Source organism: Macrobrachium nipponense, chromosome 19 (assembly GCF_015104395.2).
Source record: "Macrobrachium nipponense isolate FS-2020 chromosome 19, ASM1510439v2, whole genome shotgun sequence".
Lineage (NCBI taxonomy): Eukaryota > Metazoa > Arthropoda > Malacostraca > Decapoda > Palaemonidae > Macrobrachium > Macrobrachium nipponense.
Genome location: NC_061088.1, coordinates 57,260,314 through 57,277,522, shown reverse-complemented (window position 1 = coordinate 57,277,522; position 17,209 = coordinate 57,260,314). Strand labels below are relative to the sequence as shown.

General features: G+C 41.3%; 1 protein-coding gene across 6 annotated transcripts in view; it reads right to left on the bottom strand.

The window, feature by feature from the left end:
* LOC135217263 (tRNA pseudouridine synthase Pus10-like) overlaps positions 1 to 17,209 on the bottom strand; it is a 357,385-nt gene that overhangs the window by 292,446 nt on the left and 47,730 nt on the right. For all 6 annotated transcript variants that reach the window (XR_010315089.1, XR_010315090.1, XM_064253035.1 and 3 more), the window contains exons 2-4: positions 15,605 to 15,808; positions 10,625 to 10,762; positions 9,407 to 9,570 (exon numbers count right to left, since the gene is read on the bottom strand). Coding sequence is in view for 4 of the 6 variants with exons in the window: in XM_064253035.1 (XP_064109105.1) it covers positions 9,407 to 9,570; positions 10,625 to 10,762; positions 15,605 to 15,808 (506 nt within the window). In the remaining 2 variants the exon portion in view is untranslated. The remainder of the gene's footprint in view (positions 1 to 9,406; positions 9,571 to 10,624; positions 10,763 to 15,604; positions 15,809 to 17,209) is intronic.

The following is a 17,209-nucleotide window of genomic DNA, read 5'->3' as shown; positions in this document are numbered from 1 at the left end:
CGTGTCGCTTGCGCGAAATATCCTTTAATCTATTATTTCTAGGGTAAATGTACTAACACATACCAGAGAATAAATAAATAAGAAAAAGGTCAGTATGACTGACTCGCTCACCCTCTAGGAGGGTGTCGGTATGAACACAGGCGAGTGAGACCACTACCACGAGGCCAAATGCCAATAGAAATCTCCCACTACAAAACCCTCCAAGAGGGGAGCCGTCCCACAGAGGGAGCAGCTCGTACTACTACTACACCATCCCATGCTTGCGACTGCTGCGCCTCTAGTGGCCATCCTTTTTCGTTAGCTCGCACGAATCTCAAGTGCTATTTTCTCTCTGTGTATTTTGTGCCCTTTCTTCGGATTTTTCGATAATGGAGCGTGCAGCTATTGCAGCAGCTAAGTTAAGTACTCAGTATTTACGGTTAGCGAGTTTTTCCGTCCCCGCCCCGAGACGGTATTTGCCGTTTTTTAGGTATAGATACGTTTCTCGGGGGCTGGAAGCATGGCAGCATGGTCCTGCCGCATGTTGGGTTGCGTTCTTGGTTCTCCCCATACCTAGAACATCCCTTATTATTTTACGCTCTATTTTGATTATCCGCGTTATTACGTCTACTCAAGTTGTTATACATGTATGTATTTCACCTTATGTAGGCTTTTTCTATCCAGACCCTAGTCCAGGTTCTTAGTATCGGTCCCCTGACTAGCTTTGAGTGGTAGACTGCCTTCGGGCTAGTCGCACACTCCTGGATTTTTTCTCCTGCTATTTTACCTTCTTTCTTTCATTTTATTATATATTATATTTTTGTGTTTTTGTTATTGTTAGGTTAGTTGGCGTCTGGCTTAGCCTAGGTCCTGGCTCGTAGAGCCTAGTCTACCGTTGATCAGTTCGGTCGCTTCCTCATAGCTTCTCTCTGATCAGTTGGTTTTCGCCCGCCCTATGGGCCTATTTGCTACCGCTTTTTCAGTTCTGGTTGCTTCCCGATAGCTTCTCTCTGATCAGTTGGTTGGCCTAGGCTTGGTTACCGTATCTTAGTTTACCGCCTCGTGGTCACTACGTGATCACGAGTCAGCCAGGCGCCTGCCAGTCCCCCCTTCCCCCTCTCCCGCTCTCCCATGAGTCGGGCGGGGGTGGGTCGGTCTGTCCTTGCTCGCCCAGCATGCCCGAGCCTGCCTCCCCCTTCCCCTCCACCGGAGGGGCCTGGAGTCCGACAGTCCCTGACTGGTTACGACCTCTCCGCTTCTCGGCTCGGCCGGGTGGTACGTTGTGGGGGGCTCTGGCCTTCCCCCCCTCCGTTACTTCCTTGTCGCTCGGTTAGCGCGAGTCTGTATGTCATCTCGCCCTTCCCTCCTTACTAGAGCTCCTCCCTTATCGGAGTCCTGATATCCAGCGGAAGGGGTATAGTCCACCATAGTTGGACCCGGAGCATACAATAGGTCTTTACTAACCGTACCGTATTGCTGAGTTACTACACTCCGCTTCACTGGACCTAGTCCGGTTACTTGCATGTAGGTTTAAGTTATCTTTAAGTTATCTTAAGTTTCTTAAACCATCCCCACCCCTCCCCTTAGTATTTACCGGATCTCTCCGGGATTATAGCCTATTCAGGCAATGCAGGGAGGGGTTATGCCCAAATTTTTTCCGAGCTCCGCCACGTAACGGAGTTCTTTTGTCCTTAGTAGCTGTAAGTGTTACCCTTTAAGATACTCATGTGTCTTCCCACTTACAGGCCACCAACTGTGAGCATCCGGGATGTTCCGCTACACTTCAGGACCCCATGTGGACACGAAGTTTGTTTTTTTTGCCGGTCCCATGCTCCATGCGCGACTCCGCACGGGGACATCCAGGTCTGGTACCATGACGTGTACCATATGTTTACGATCTGGTGAGCCACTTTTCTTTTGGAAGGCGTAAGTATTCCATCTCCGCATGCCGCTCCGCTTCTTTTAGTTCTTAAGTTTCATCATTACTTTAACTTAAGGCATCTAGTTTAAGTTATATCCTAAGTTTTAGTTTTAAGTGGTTCTTAAATCTAAAATAATATCCTCTCTTACAGGCTCCGGCAGTAAGAGATACGGCATTGGCTACCCTGCGGGCCTGGGTCGGAGGTTTTGGCAAGAACGCCGCCAAGGGTCAGCCCTACATACTGGAGAAGCGTTTTAGCTTTTGTTAATCTTCCCGGAGGCAAGGCGACTGGGTACGTCGACCCGGTAGAGGCGGACCCCTCTATTGCCTTTATCCACAACAGCTGGCGCCTCCTTGACTGAACAAGACCAGGATATCTCCACGGATGTCGCAAACCCTGATATAAATGTTGAACCTATGGTAGGTATAGACGACCTGTTGGTCGAGGTAAGTAATGCAGGTACCCAAGGGTCCCCCTTGGGAGTGACTGTTTCTTCTACCCCTGCAACTTCACCATCCTTCCAGGCTTTACCGGTGATGAGTTATATACTCCTCCAGAGGCTTCGGTTAGGCCTAAGATCAAGTCTAAGCATATGACCTTGACTAAGACGTCATCGTCCTCGAAGAAGACGTCCTCGTCTTCTTCTTCGCGTAAGTCTCCGGCTCGTAATCCCGGCCAGACAGGTCTAAAGGGTCTAGCTCCGGCTCAAAGTCCTCAAAGAGTAAGCCTAAGGAGAAATCCCGCACCCCAGGCAGTATCACCAGTTCCACTACCTTTGGTGCCTATTCAGAGTCTCCCCTCCACCTCCGCAGCAGCTCCGGCTCTGGACACCAATGCTGGCCTGTTGCAACAGGTGGGCGACTTGGTAGGCTCCCTTAAGACGAGTATGGAACATATGATATCTCGCCTGTCGTATAGGATAACTTCTCAGGATACTATTATAGCCGGCCTAAGAGAAGCCCCTCTTGCCTCTCCCTCAACCTCTAACACTAGTGGATCTCAGCTTCCCCCGTATGACTCGCTGCCCGCTTTCTCCATGAAACAATCCTTGGAGAGTAGCGTCATATGCTCCCTTCCAAGATGGTCTCATCTCCATACCGGAGTTTGGAACTCGAAGAATAGAGGACTTCGAGTTCTACCCGGAAGGCCTACAGCCTCCCTTCATAGGCTACGCTAGGCTCACGCCTTCGGCTATGGTTAGAGATGACAGGGTACCAAAGGAGACAGTCCTCTATTCTCGGGACCAGGCCCAACGAGAATGGCTTAGATGTCTAGACGACATGGACTGTTCGAATACCAAGATCCAACCATTCAAAAGTCCCTTTACCATTTTCACGATGGACGAAAGGTACCCCGCTCCCTTTCCTTACCAAGATAGCGAGGTCGACCATCTCAGCAGCTCAGAAAGGGGAACCCATGCCTCAGCTGAAAGAAGCAGACCCCACTTCTCCGTTGCTCCCGTCAATGGAGAATTATGGAGGACTTGCCTAACTTTACTTTCCCAGCTGGCAAACTCAAACCTGACTGTGCTATGGAGCAGTTTGGTGAAAAGCTGCCCAGGCTCCCTGATAGTTCTTATTCAAGCGAGTTTGACCTCGAAAACACGGACTAGCCAGGGTCAATCAACCTGATGGCTATGTCTGATAGGTAGCAACCATGGCTTATGGTTCAGAACCAATTTTTAAGCTTATGACCAAAACGCCCTGACTCAAACGGTGCAGTTCAGACTGTTCGAGTTTGCCACTGCTAGAAAAAAAACAAATTGCAGAAAGCATGTATTGCTAGAGGCAACCATTCGGCATGAACCGAATAGGTTACTTTCTTCTAACATCTGGGGCGCAGATCTCTTCCAGAGGTTATTGGTAAAGGAAGTACAAGCAGAGGCTACGAGGTTGAACCAAAGCCTTAAGGACCGTTGGGGTCTTACGGCTAGGAGAGGCAAGACTTGACACCAAAAGGTAAGGGACAAAGGAAGCCTAGACGTTTCCAACCTTACAAAAGAAGCAGCCGCGCTTCCCTCAACAAGTTCCTACAGTGCCGTTAGTGCAGACAGCTCAGCCCTCCACGTCTAAAGGTCAATCATCAGCCTATTTATGTGATATCCCCTCAGCCTCAACCCTCCACCTCATACGCCATCTCTCCAGCTTACAATCCAGCCTTCGAGAGTCAAGCTTCTCAGAAGTATGACCGCTCGAACAGGGAGGCAGAGGTAAGCGGTGGTCCTTTCGTGGGAGGAGGATCGGGAGGCCCCTTCAATAGGGGAAAGCACTTCAGAGGAGGTCGAGGGGGTGTTACCAGAACCAATGAGGAACTTCAGGTAGGAGGGAGGCTGTTTCACTTTCGCCACCGGTGGAACTTCAGCCAGTGCTCAGAGCATAGTGTCAAAAGGGCTGGGTTGGAGCTGGTTGACGAACCCACCTCCAGCCAGACCTTTCCGTCAACTTCCTTCCAAGGAATTGACAGAGTACGCAGAGGACCTCCTTCAGAAGGAGCTATAGTCAAAGTCAAGAGATTAAAATTTCAAGGTCGCTTGTTCAGCGTCCCAAAGAAAGGCTCAAACAAAAGAAAGGTTAATCTTAGACTTGTCCCGCTTAAACTTAGCCATCCGCTGCGACAAGTTCAAGATGCTCACGATCTCACAGGTGCGGACCTTACTTCCCCGTGGGCCGTCACCACCCTATCGATCTTACAGACGCCTACTATCATATCCCTATTGCAAGACACTTCCGTTCGTATCTGGGATTCAAGATAGGAGACCAGACGTTCTCCTTCAAGGTAGTCCCGTTCGGGCTCAACGTGGCACCCAGGGTGTTCACGAAGCTAGCGGAAGTAGTAGTGCAACAGCTCAGAGCTCAAGGGATTATGGTAGTAGCGTATCTCGACGATTGGTTGATCTGGGCCCCATCAGTCGAAGAATGCAACAAGGCCACACTGAAAGTGATCCAATTCCTAGAATATCTAGGATTCAAGATAAACAGATCCAAGTCCGACTCACCCCAGAGTCAAACTTTCAGTGGCTAGGCATTCAATGGAATCTATCCTCACACACTCTGTCGATTCCATCCACCAAAAGGAAAGAAATAGCGAAGTCAGTCAAGCAATTTCTAAGTCACAAACTAGCATCGAGGAGAGCTCAAGGAAAGAATCCCTCGGCTCTCTCCAGTTTGCTTCAGTAACGAACATCTTAATGAAAGCCAAACTGAAAGATCTAACCAGGATCTGGCGCTCTCGAGCAAATGTCAGGTCCAGGGACAAGCTATCTCAGTACCTCTGATTCTAAAGAACGGCTTCGGCCGTGGGCAAAAGTCAAGAATCTGTCAGTGTCAGTCCCCTTCTTCAGTCCCTCCACCAGGGATTACCATCCACACAGACGCGTCCTTAAGCGGCTGGGGAGGGTACTCCCAGGTCAAAAAAGGTGCAAGGAATTTGTCACCACCCCAGTTCCGTCAGTTCCATATAAACGTACTGGAGGCAATGGCAGTCTTCTTGACTCTGAAAAGATTACGCCCACCAAGGTACTCCCACATAAAGCTAGTCTTGGACAGCGCAGTGGTAGTACTTTGCATAAACAGAGGAGGCTCCAAGTCACGTCATCTAAATCACGTCATGATAGCCATCTTCTCCCTGGCAGACAAATTGCAGTTGGCATCTTTCCTCCACCCACATAGCTGGAGTAAGAAACGTCATAGCAGACGCCCTATCCCGATCAGTACCCCTAGAGTCGGAATGGTCTCTAGACGAGAGTTCGTTCCAATGGATCCTTCAAAGAGTCCCAGGGCTACAGGTGGATCTCTTCGCATCACAAGCGAACCACAAACTACCGTGTTATGTAGCCCCCAACCTGGACCCTCTGGCTTACGCCACGGACGCCCTGGCTCTGGACTGGAACTAACTGGGAGAAGATTTTACGTCTTCCCTCCAGTGAATCTCCTTATGAAGGTCTTAGACAAACTCAGGACATTCAGGGGTCAAGTGGCTCTAGTAGCCCCAGACTGGCCGAAGAGCAATTGGTACCCCCTGATCCTGGAACTGGGTCTTCGTCCCCTTCGGATCCCCAGTCCCAAGCTCTCCCAGTCAGTACAAACGAAGACTGTGTTCGCTTCCTCAGGGATTCTCAAAACCCTAACTTTATGGATTTCATGAAGTTTGCGGCAAAAAGAGATGCGAATATTGACCCTCAGAATATTCTTTTCCTGGAATCCGATAAAAGGGATTCAACTTTGAGGCAGTATGATGCTGCCGTCAAAAAGTTAGCAATCTTCCTGAGAGAGTCAGATATCAGAATCATGACAGTTAATTCTGCTATATCCTTTTTCAGATCTTATTTGAAAAGGGGGGGTTTAGCAGCTAGCACGATTCGACAAACAAGTCAGCATTTGAAAAAGATATTTCTTTATTTGGATTAACATAGACTTGACAGATAGCCTATTTCTCGTCTATTCCTAAAGCATGTGCTAGACTTAGGCCCTCTGTCAGGCCTACGTCAGTTTCATGGTTCTTAAACGATGTTCTAAAACTGGCTTCCGAAAACCGATAATGACACATGCTCGTTTATGATGCTCCTAAGAAAAAACTCTGTTTTTATTAAGCCTAGCTTCAGGAGCAAGAATTTCAGAACTGTCGGCTTTATCCAGAGATCCGGATCATATTCAATTCCTTCCCACGGGGGAAGTGCTACTTTCTCCGGAACGTAGCTTTTTAGCAAAGAATGAAGATCCTTTGATGAGGTGGGAACCTTGGAAGGTACTACCCCTTCCACAAGATGTTTCCCTTTGTCCGGTTTCAACCTTACGAGCCTTTCTATCCAGGGACCTCCTCTTCCTCATCGGGGCCCCTCTTTAGGAGGGGAAAAAGGTGGTACTTTATCCACTAAAGGCATCAGGCAACAAATCCTGTACTTTATCAAAAACAAGCCAATCCTGACTCCTTTCCAAAAGCACATGATGTCAGGGCAGTAGCCACCTCAATTAATTACTTCCAACATATGAATTTTGCTGATTTAAAGAAGTATACCGGATGGAAATCGCCGACAGTGTTCAAACGTCACTACCTTAAGTCCTTGGAAGCTCTGAAATTCCCGCAGTAGCAGCGGGTAACATAGTTTCCCCTGACTCTAGCTAGATTATAGTAGAAGATTCAGTCCTCCTTTCTACCTGCCTCACCCAACAGTTCGTCTATTCCTGCCTTGTTCATTAACATTTACCTTGTGTCTTAGCTGCTTTATGATTGTATAGTGCCCCTTTTGTCTGGTTAGGGCACCCTCACATCTGATTACCATACTGATCTCATAGATGTTATCCCCTTATTTTTATGCTAGGGGATACATCATAATGCAATGGTTACGGGTTTTGTATATTAAGTCATATACATTCCTAAGATATTTATTTTATCATTGATCAAATATTTATGTAAATTTATACTAATTGCTATTTCTATTTTTGATACATGTTGTTACACAGATTTATTGTGATAGGTAATCATTGTACCTATTTGTATATATGTAAATTACCTTATATTATTAACATAATTAGATTTAAGGGTAATTTAAGCATAATTCTGATTTTGTTTTACTGTGTACTTGTATCTTTTTAGCAATTATATTCATTCTTTTATTTTGTATCTTTTATTTGAGACCTATTTTGTTTTATTATATTTTATTTACTTTGTTTACAATCTTGTGCTGTTTCTCTGGTACGATTTCGCGCAAGCGACACGAGCTGAGCCCAGAAAAAAGGATTTTGACGTAAGGAAAAATCTATTTCTGGGCGATTGGCTCGTGTCGCCAGCGAAATACCCCCCCACCCCCCCTACCCATCCCTTCGCTCAAGATTGTCTGCTAACTTCAGGATGGCCACTAGAGGAGCGCAGCAGCTCGCAAGCATGGGATGTGTAGTAGTAGTACGAGCTGCTCCCTTCTGTGGGACGGCTCCCCTCTTGGAGGGTTTTGTAGTGGGAGATTTCTATTGGCATTTGGCTCGTGGTAGTGGTCTCACTCGCCTAGTGTTCATACCGACACCCTCCTAGAGGGTGACGAGTCAGTCATACTGACCTTTTTCTTTATTTTATTTATTCTCTGGTATGTGTTAGTACATTTACCCTAGAAATAATAGATTAAAGGATATTTCGCTGGCGACACGAGCCAATCGCCCAGAAATAGATTTTTCCTTACGTCAAAATCCTTTTTATTACCCTGGCTCCTAAGGGTTAATATTGATTTGATACTGTATAAAGTATGATTAAACAATATTAAATAATAAAAATGATCATTCTCTCTCTCTCTCTTGCTGAGATGTATGTTTTTTATATAATAAATAAATGATTTGCTAATTTTCAAATAATATTAATATAAAAAGCAATAATATTAATTTATTAAAGAAAATACTGTATAGTGAATGAGTAAGATTTTAGTTTATAAATTAAAAAATAATGTAAGAATAAAAGAAAATCCCATTATCCCAATCTTTTGCCTTCCAGACTTGGAGAGAAGGGGACAGCAAGTGTTGGGGAGTGTTGCATCTTAGTGGGTCTGACTAACTGTTGCCGTCTTGGATGTCAAAGGATATTCTTTCTCTCTCTCTCTCTCTCTCTCTCTCTGTAACCAATTGGTATTAAGACATATGTACACTGTGTATGTGTTTATAGTGTTTTAAAATGCTAGTAAAGGTAATACATCTTTGGAAGACAAAAACCTAAATAATTTCTGTTGTTATCAGTCGATAGTAAAGTGAAATAGATTAACATTACTGAAAGTTTAGAGATCAACTCTCTCTCTCTCTCTCTCTCTCTCTCTCTCTCTCTCTCTCTCTCTCTCTCTCTCTCTCTCTCTCTCTCTCTCTCTTTTAATAGTTTTTTCACAAAAAGCATTTTATGATGAAGTTGATAAAAAACCTGGAATTTGTGGATATATCTCACAGAAAAATATCGTGAATAGGCAAATTTTCCATGAATATTGGGTAAATATGTTCCAGAGAGGTATCCACAACTACATGAGTCCGCAAATACGAGGTGTTCACTGTATATCTTTAAGTAAACTAATGTTTAAGATGACTTTGAAAAGAAATTATATTAATAATATAATCTCAAAGATTAATACAGTAATAAAATAATATTTTAAGTTACATTTGATGTGGGGGGGTCTGGTACACACCCCACCACACTGTATAAATATATGCTTAAATTTGAGTAGGAAGCTCCAGTTAGTATGTTCCATGCAAGACAGGCAGGAAAATGAAGACCTAAAATCCAAGTGAATTTGGAGGCACCTTGAATACGGCTACTGGAATTAATTTCAATTGAATGTCACTAGACATTTCCTTCAGTTTACACAGCACTCATTGTCATATTAGTCATTTGAGTACTAGGTAACCTAAAGTATACGAATTTGCATTAATGCAGGAATACATTCTTAAATATTTTGATGAAATAAAGGTTACCATTCATAGGAATCCATCATATTTTAATGTGCACCAAGTGTTGAAAATCAAAGATCAAGAGTTAAAACATACATTATCTTACAATCGTCCATGTCACCAGCATAACTAGCACTGATATTCATTATGAATTCTATGTACTGTCCTTGAATAAAGGTCTTATCCACCATCTTTCCAAGAGGGGGTCCAACTAAATTCTTCCAAACATCTTTCATGGTGGCAATGTGATCTGTGCGACCCTGAAATATAAACAACACAAGATCTCTAAAAAGAACTATTGATTAAAAAAGAACATATCTAAGTGCAACTAATACTAAGAAGGGCATTATAGTGAAGCCACAATTCATTGTCAAAGAAGTTACCATTATGGTCCCACTGGCACTCCATAAAACAGACTGACTAATATCAAGAATTCTTTCATAGCTAGTCTTGACCTGTATATGCCACTGTTGGCACAGTGATGGCAAGAAGGGCTCTTTATTCTGTCTATAGCGGTAACCTGGATGATTACTATTCAACCACAGGTGTGACAACAATGGCATAGATTAGCCAGGCCCCACCATTACTCTTTTGGCCTTTACAGTATATACATACACACTATGTTTAGCTCTGAGACATTTTAGTTTTCTGTGAAGTCCTTTACTGCTGGTATGCCACAACCTTCTGCTGTGGAAAGATAAGAATTTAGTCTTCAGTTACCAGCAGAACATTATTTCATGATAATTCCCTCAGCTTCATGTCATGATATGAATTCTGTTTTGCCTGCAGCATTTCCCCACCCACACAAGGATCTTCATTTTTATACTTTGACAGATCATGTACATTATATAATCTCTTATATCTCCTTTACATTTCAATATATATGAAGTGCTCTTACAAAATTTTTTAAACTGTTGTTCATTCCTCACAGTAGTATATACTTTCAGTCAACTTAAACAAAGAATGCCAGGTAAAAGACAGTCACTTTCCGCAACAAAAAATCACAGAATATTCAATAACAAATAACACTAACATCAGTTGACTATTTAAAGACTAAAGAACATAGTTCTGTAAAACCATTATTTATTAAATGCAAACTAGAACAAAAAACTGACAAGCACTGTAGATCATTCACAGTCTCGGGGATGAATGTGTGTGGCAATTTAAAAATATTCCAACAAGATATACCACATTAGTCTATTTTTTCAGTAGCCAATATATAGATCTTACAAATACCCAATCCATTTGGAATTCATTATCAAGTAAATATTCCACTTCAACATGTATATCAAACAAAAATAAAATATTCTTCACCTTCTCCGGAATTTGAGGATATGCTTGCTTTAGCAGAGTCCATATCCTATGAACACGTAGGCTCAGACAAACTGGAAGAGCCAAAGCTAATGTAAAAGCATTGGCATCATGGTCACCACTTAACATAGCTTCACTAATCTGAAAAAAAACATTATGCATGAGTGATACTAATATATTAAAAATACAGTGGTCCCCTGTATTCGCGGGGGATGCATACCCGACACCCCCGTGAATAGTTACAACCCGGGAAAAGTTGGAACCCCTATAAAAATGCTTAAAACCTTCTATTTTGGTACTTAAAACTCAAGAAAACCAACTAAAAATTTTTATACCTAGTTATTTTAATAGTTTTATTACAAACAGTGCATTTTATGATGAAATTGATTTAGAAAAAAAACACGAATTTGTGGATATTTCTCACAGAAAAATACTTCGTATAGGTGAATGTTCCGTGAATAATGCGTGGAAACATTCCAGAGAAAAATCCGTGAATGTGTGAGTCTGCAAATCCAGAAAACGCAAATACTGGGGGTCCACTGTATACCTTATTTCTTAAAAGCTCCAGTAATGTCTATATCTTTGTTTCAGAAGGGGAGATCTACATAGGAATGTAATGATTAACAAAATTGATTCTGAGGGCCAAACAGAAGCCATAAGAGTTTAAGAGAACCCTCCAGAAAAGTTAAGGTGGAAAAGCTTCCATCAGGAATAACAAGTAATTTCCTATAAGCACTGGGAGAACCAGTCAATGATGAGCTGATTAGAATGTATGAAAAGATTACACAGGAAGAGCTATACACTATTTTTTTTTCTAGCAAAAAAGTACTTAGAAGTTGGTCGGAGCTTCACAATGTTTGGTTGGTTAAATGTAACATGTCTGAATCGTATTGTTGTATTTCATGTCAGTACTCAGTGACCTGGAGAAAGGTTATTTGATACCCCAAAATTCTCTTCCCAAATACAATATGTTATGTCTGTCAACAATGAAATTGAGAGACTAAAAAATGTGCTCTTAAGTTCAAATGTAAGTAGCACGGTCGCTGAAGTCAACATCTTAAAAGATTTTTTGGATACAATTTTTCATGCCATACTTTTAAATGTTTTCCATACATCTTATCATAAATTGGAACAAATCACAGACACCACACATTATTTTTTGACATATCACGTGGGTGACCGACAGTTTTCTTACAGAAAATGTGACGTTACCGGCATCCATAGTGTCATACGGCATGGGCAGGCTGCGAGCTCGGATTAACATCATCGTAAAGTTCTTGGCCCCTAATACCCCTCCTCTCATCCAGGGCATGAACCAGCAAATCATCTCCAACTTCAAGAAACTTTACACAAAGGTATTGTTCCAAAAGTGCTTTGAAGTGACCTCAGACACTAAACTGACCACAAGAGAGTTCTGGAAGGATCACTTCAATATCTTCACCTGCATAAGCCTCACAGCTAAGGCTCGGCAGGGAGTGACTTACAGGACAATGAACTCTGCTTGGAGAAAATTGTGGCCAGAGAAGGATTTCGAAGGGCTTGAGGCTGACGCCAACGACCTTACACCTGTTGTGGAGTCTATTGTGTCTCTGGGGAGTCCATGAGCATGGATGCGAGTGGCAAAGATGTGGAAGAGCTAATGGATGCCCACAGGAAAGAGCTAACCACTGAGGAGCTGCAAAACCTTCAGCAGGAACAGCAACAGACAGGAGATGAGGAATCCGCAGAGGAGGAGGAAGAAAGGGGATATAAAAAAGTGGAGTGATATAAGAAATTTTGTTGAGACACATCATCCTAACAAAGACGTTGCAATCTGTGTCTCTAACATGTTTAATGACAAAGCTTTGTACCATTTCAGGCAGATATTGCAGAGACGTCACAAACAAATGTCTCTGGACAGTTTTGTTATTCAGCAGTGGTCCAGTGACTCAAGTTGGTCCTAATGCCAGTAAAAAATGAAGTGGGGAAGTATCATGGTAATCGCTTTATAGCAAAGAATCATATATTAAAGGAAAAGAAAATGCATCTTCATTGAGTAGGTCTGCAGCAAGGAGGCATTCGCGCACATGTTGGAGGCTTCTGTTCTCATGATTGTTCGAGAATCCCCAGGTGTGTTGTGGAACTCCAGTATGTGCCCGTCGCTAGAAACGCCACGTATTATGATGTAACTTTTTGTCGTCTGGATCCTTCTAAAAAGTTCCTGTTGGGAGATGATGACGTTCGCTGGTTAAGCTCCGCCCTCTTCAGCCCCGCCCCGAGATTGATGTATATATATATGTCCCTGAGGAACTAGGATCAGATCATCAGAGAAAGATCACCAGAGATAAGAGACAAAGGATGAGAGAGGAAGAGGGCACATGAGAGAGAGTGTGAAAGGAAACAAGTCCGCAGTCCATAGCCGGAGAGAGAGGGAGATCCTGATGTTGAGCAACCCTTCAGAGAAGAAGTCCTACGAATGGTTTTGATTGTTTGTTTGTATGGTGTTTTTAAGTTGCATGGAACCAGCGGTTATTCAGCAACAGGACCACGGCTTTACGCGACTTCCGAACCACGTCGAGAGTGAACTTCTATCACCAGAAACACACATCTCTCACTCCTCAATGGAATGGCCGAGAATCGAACTCGCAACCACCGAGGTGGGATGCCAACACCATACCAACCACGCTACTTAGGCTTTGAGGAGTAACCTGCCCTTCGAGTTTCAAGACTAAGGCATCTCTTCCTGCAGTACGAAGTCAAGAAGCCGTCTGAAGTTTCTACTGTTCGCCCAGTGAAATCCCCCCCTATTCCCCGCCCTGCAGCCCAAGATTGGCATCTAACTACAAGGATGGCCACCAGAGGCGCTGCAGTCGGTGTGGTGGGTAGCGTAGTAGCAGTAGTTGCTGACTCCGACTGTGTATCAGCTCTCTCAGGAGGGGGATTTTGATGAAGGAGAATTCTAAATGACAAGAGGTTCGTGGTAGTGGTCTCACTCGCCCCAGCTCCATACCGACACCCTCTTTTTATTTAGGGTGAGCGAGTCAGTTATTCTGACATCCTCCTGAATTTATTTTTTCTCTGGTATAATGTTAGTATCATTTACCTAGAAATAATGAACTTAAGGATTATTTCACTGGGCGACACGAACCCTTGCCCAGAAATAGATTTTTCCTTCGTCAAAATCCCTTTTATAGTTTTGTTATTGCAATTCAGATAGTTCATGTGGCAGATTTAGCAGTCGAAGTTGGTGTGGATTGTGGCCTTTTTGTTTACATACCCGAAAGGTGAGTTGGCATATCTCTATATATTCTTGTTTTCTATAGAATTTGTGATATGTTGGTATATTTTCATGCATAATTAGCATATTTTATAATAGTTACAATTATTTTTATAAGAAATTTTCATGGTGCACCTAGGAAGTCAAAAATTGACCTTTAGATTTTCCCCCTGACATAACAATAAATTACATACATCTTAGTGTAGATCTTTTTACATAATTCCGTTCTAGGATAATATGAGTTTATTCTAAAAAAAAAAAAAAAAAAAAATTAGCCACTTCCTATTTCATTTAGGTAACAAAAAAAAAAAAAAAAAATGTGAAATTTTGAAAATTTTTTGGCCAAAAAAACTTACCCTTTTTTTTCTCTTTTCAGATTTTGACCTCTATGGGTCCAACACCTTTTCTGGCAATCACATATTGTAAATGTAGTTTTAGGAAGGATTCCCTCAATTTTTGTGTGTATATAGCCTATTTTGTATTTTTTGTAAATATTTTTGTAAATTATTTTTCCTATATACTTATTTTTTAATATACGGATTTGTAATAAATATTTAATTTGTAGATGGGTATGATTTATCTTTTCAGTAGTTTTTACCAATGCTTAAATTGATTTTAGAAAATATAATGTAAAGCATTCTAGTAAAAATAAAATTTTCACAAATTTCTCTGGGTGCTCATGTCGAGCTCGACCCTCACACACCTTTAATGGGGTACCAATATAGCGAAACCTATCCAGGGTTAAGAAATTTTGTTAGTAAACATTTGTTTGATTAGACAGTAATTTCTTCAAGAATTGTTACTTATTCAAGAAACTACTTTAACTATTACTTAAACGACTGATCATGTAACTAGGAATACTTTCTTTACGAATTGTTACTTATTTAGGAAATTACTTTAACTAGTTCTTAAATGAGTGATTATGTAATTTAACAGCCTCTTTGAGAAAAGGTAGAGAGGCAACTGTCCAGGGGGCAGTTGTCCTATGGGGGCAATTGTCTGGGGGGCAACTGTACAGGGGCAGTTGTCCTAGAACTGTTGTAACAGTGTACATAGCCTACTTAAGAGCAATAGTAGTAGGAGAGTACTGTAATATAAGGTTACTTTGGGTGTTTTGGGATGATGGTTTGCAATATATTTTTGTTTGAAATTATATTAAATTGCTTTAGTATGATAATTTAAGGTATATTTTTGTTTGAACCACTGAATCAAGCAGTGAAAATGTTAATATAGGCTAGTTATAAGCATTTTTAGAGGGGATTTTTGGATTTCTGTATTTCTTACATTTCCATGGTAGGTTCTGGAACTTATTCCCCACATAAAAATGGGAGAGCACTGCACTCATAATACAAGATATATAAAGTTTCAAAACCCAGATGAGAATCATGCTACACAGAAAACAAAAATATCTTGACTCAAAGACAGCTGAAAAAAATGACAGGTTACTGACAAGCACGACAAACAAGTAACAACAGTTGAAAAAAGCAAAAGGTTACCAACAAGTGAGTGGATGGTATTCCACCAATAACTGACCCATTGTAATATTTCTATATATATATATATATATATATATATATATTATATATATATATATATATATATATATATATATATAAGGTGATAGTTTGTACTCTTGCAGGAACAAATATAAAATAACAACTGTAACTTTCCTCATACAAATACAATACTGTATCAGTTGTGAAATAGAAGAGGCAAAACTGAATTACCTGTGTGATGACATTTGATGTACTTCCAGATTGAAGAAGACCAATACAAGCAATGCAAACAGCATATTTTTGTTTTTTTGAGATATGTGCAATTTGGCCATTACTAGCTGACATACAAACACCATCTTCTGTATCTACGGTACCTTCATCCGGTGTCAAAAGTTGACAACTTTTTTTCACTGAAGAAAGTGCTGGACACTGGCTCTGAAAAGAATTAAGTTTTTAAATATGAACTAGACCTATAGATAATGTCTGACATATGCAACAAAATTTGTATTGCATCAGTATGTCAATGATGTTTCTGAATCTACATTTTCATTCATGATAAAGATACAGGCGAATTAGCCCATCTCTCTCACACACCACTTCCTTTAAGGGGGCCGTCCGGAACCCTTATATATGGGGGGGGGGGGGGGGAAATAGGGTAAAAAATGCAAAGTCATGAAAAAATTCATGGAGCTTTGTATGGCAATGCAGAATACATATAAGAAATATTTTGTCAAAGTTCCTCTTACTTTCGTAGTTACAGGGTAATTAGTAAACGTAACTCAATAACCCAAAAACATTGATCCATACAAGAAAATGCAATATTATTCTGTTATCGTAAATTGTGATAATTATTGTCAAAGAAATTGTGGGCAATGGCATCTGTAGAGATTCCATGAGTCGCAGAAAGGAAGTCAGCTACCAAACACCTTTCATTGCGAGCATAAACCTCATGTAGTGTACACGTTCGAGTTTCACCTCTGACATTCGTTTGCTTCTACGTATGTTTATCTTTGTTCTGGCATGCCAATGAGGAAAAGACAAGCAAAACATCTCGCTAACATACAGACAAAAAAAATTCACTCTAATATGAATACAGAATATCACAATCTACGCGATATTAGCGTAGTTAGTGAAGTGATAGAGGGAGGGGTGCATAGTAAGGAACGCCCCCGTCTTGCCTGACGCACACGTCACACTATGCCCCAGGCTACGATCTTTGAGCAAAGGGATTTTCATTTATGATAAATAACATAGGAATATGAAATTCATAATAATCATGATTTATTAACATTGTTTTTGTAAAAAGAGGGTACACGTTCGAGTTTCACCTCTGACATTCACTTGCTTTTATGTTTGTTTATCTTTGTTCTGGCAAAAATTTCATCATGCCAAAGAGGAAAATACAAGGAAAACATCTCGCTAACATACAGAAGAAGAAAATTCGCTGTAATAAGCCGAGTTAGTGAATGAGAGAGAGAGACTTGCGTAGGAAGGAGTGCCCCATCTTGCAAGATGCAGTGCCCCAGGCTACAATATATGAGCAAAGGGATCATCATTTATGATTAAATTATGATAAATAACATAGTTTTGGTTTATTAATACCCAAAAAGGAAATATACATTCATAATAATCATTATTTATTAACATTGTCTTTATAATAATACAAAGGAAAACTTTGAACGGCTGTATCTTAAAACTATACTGATTGACCTTCAAATTCTATCTACTCACTTAGTTTTAAAGCTATAGCATTGAAATTTGGAATATAACTTAGAAAGACATTATAGAACAATCAAATAGAGCCCTTTTTTCCAATTTTTGTTTTGTCTTTTTTTA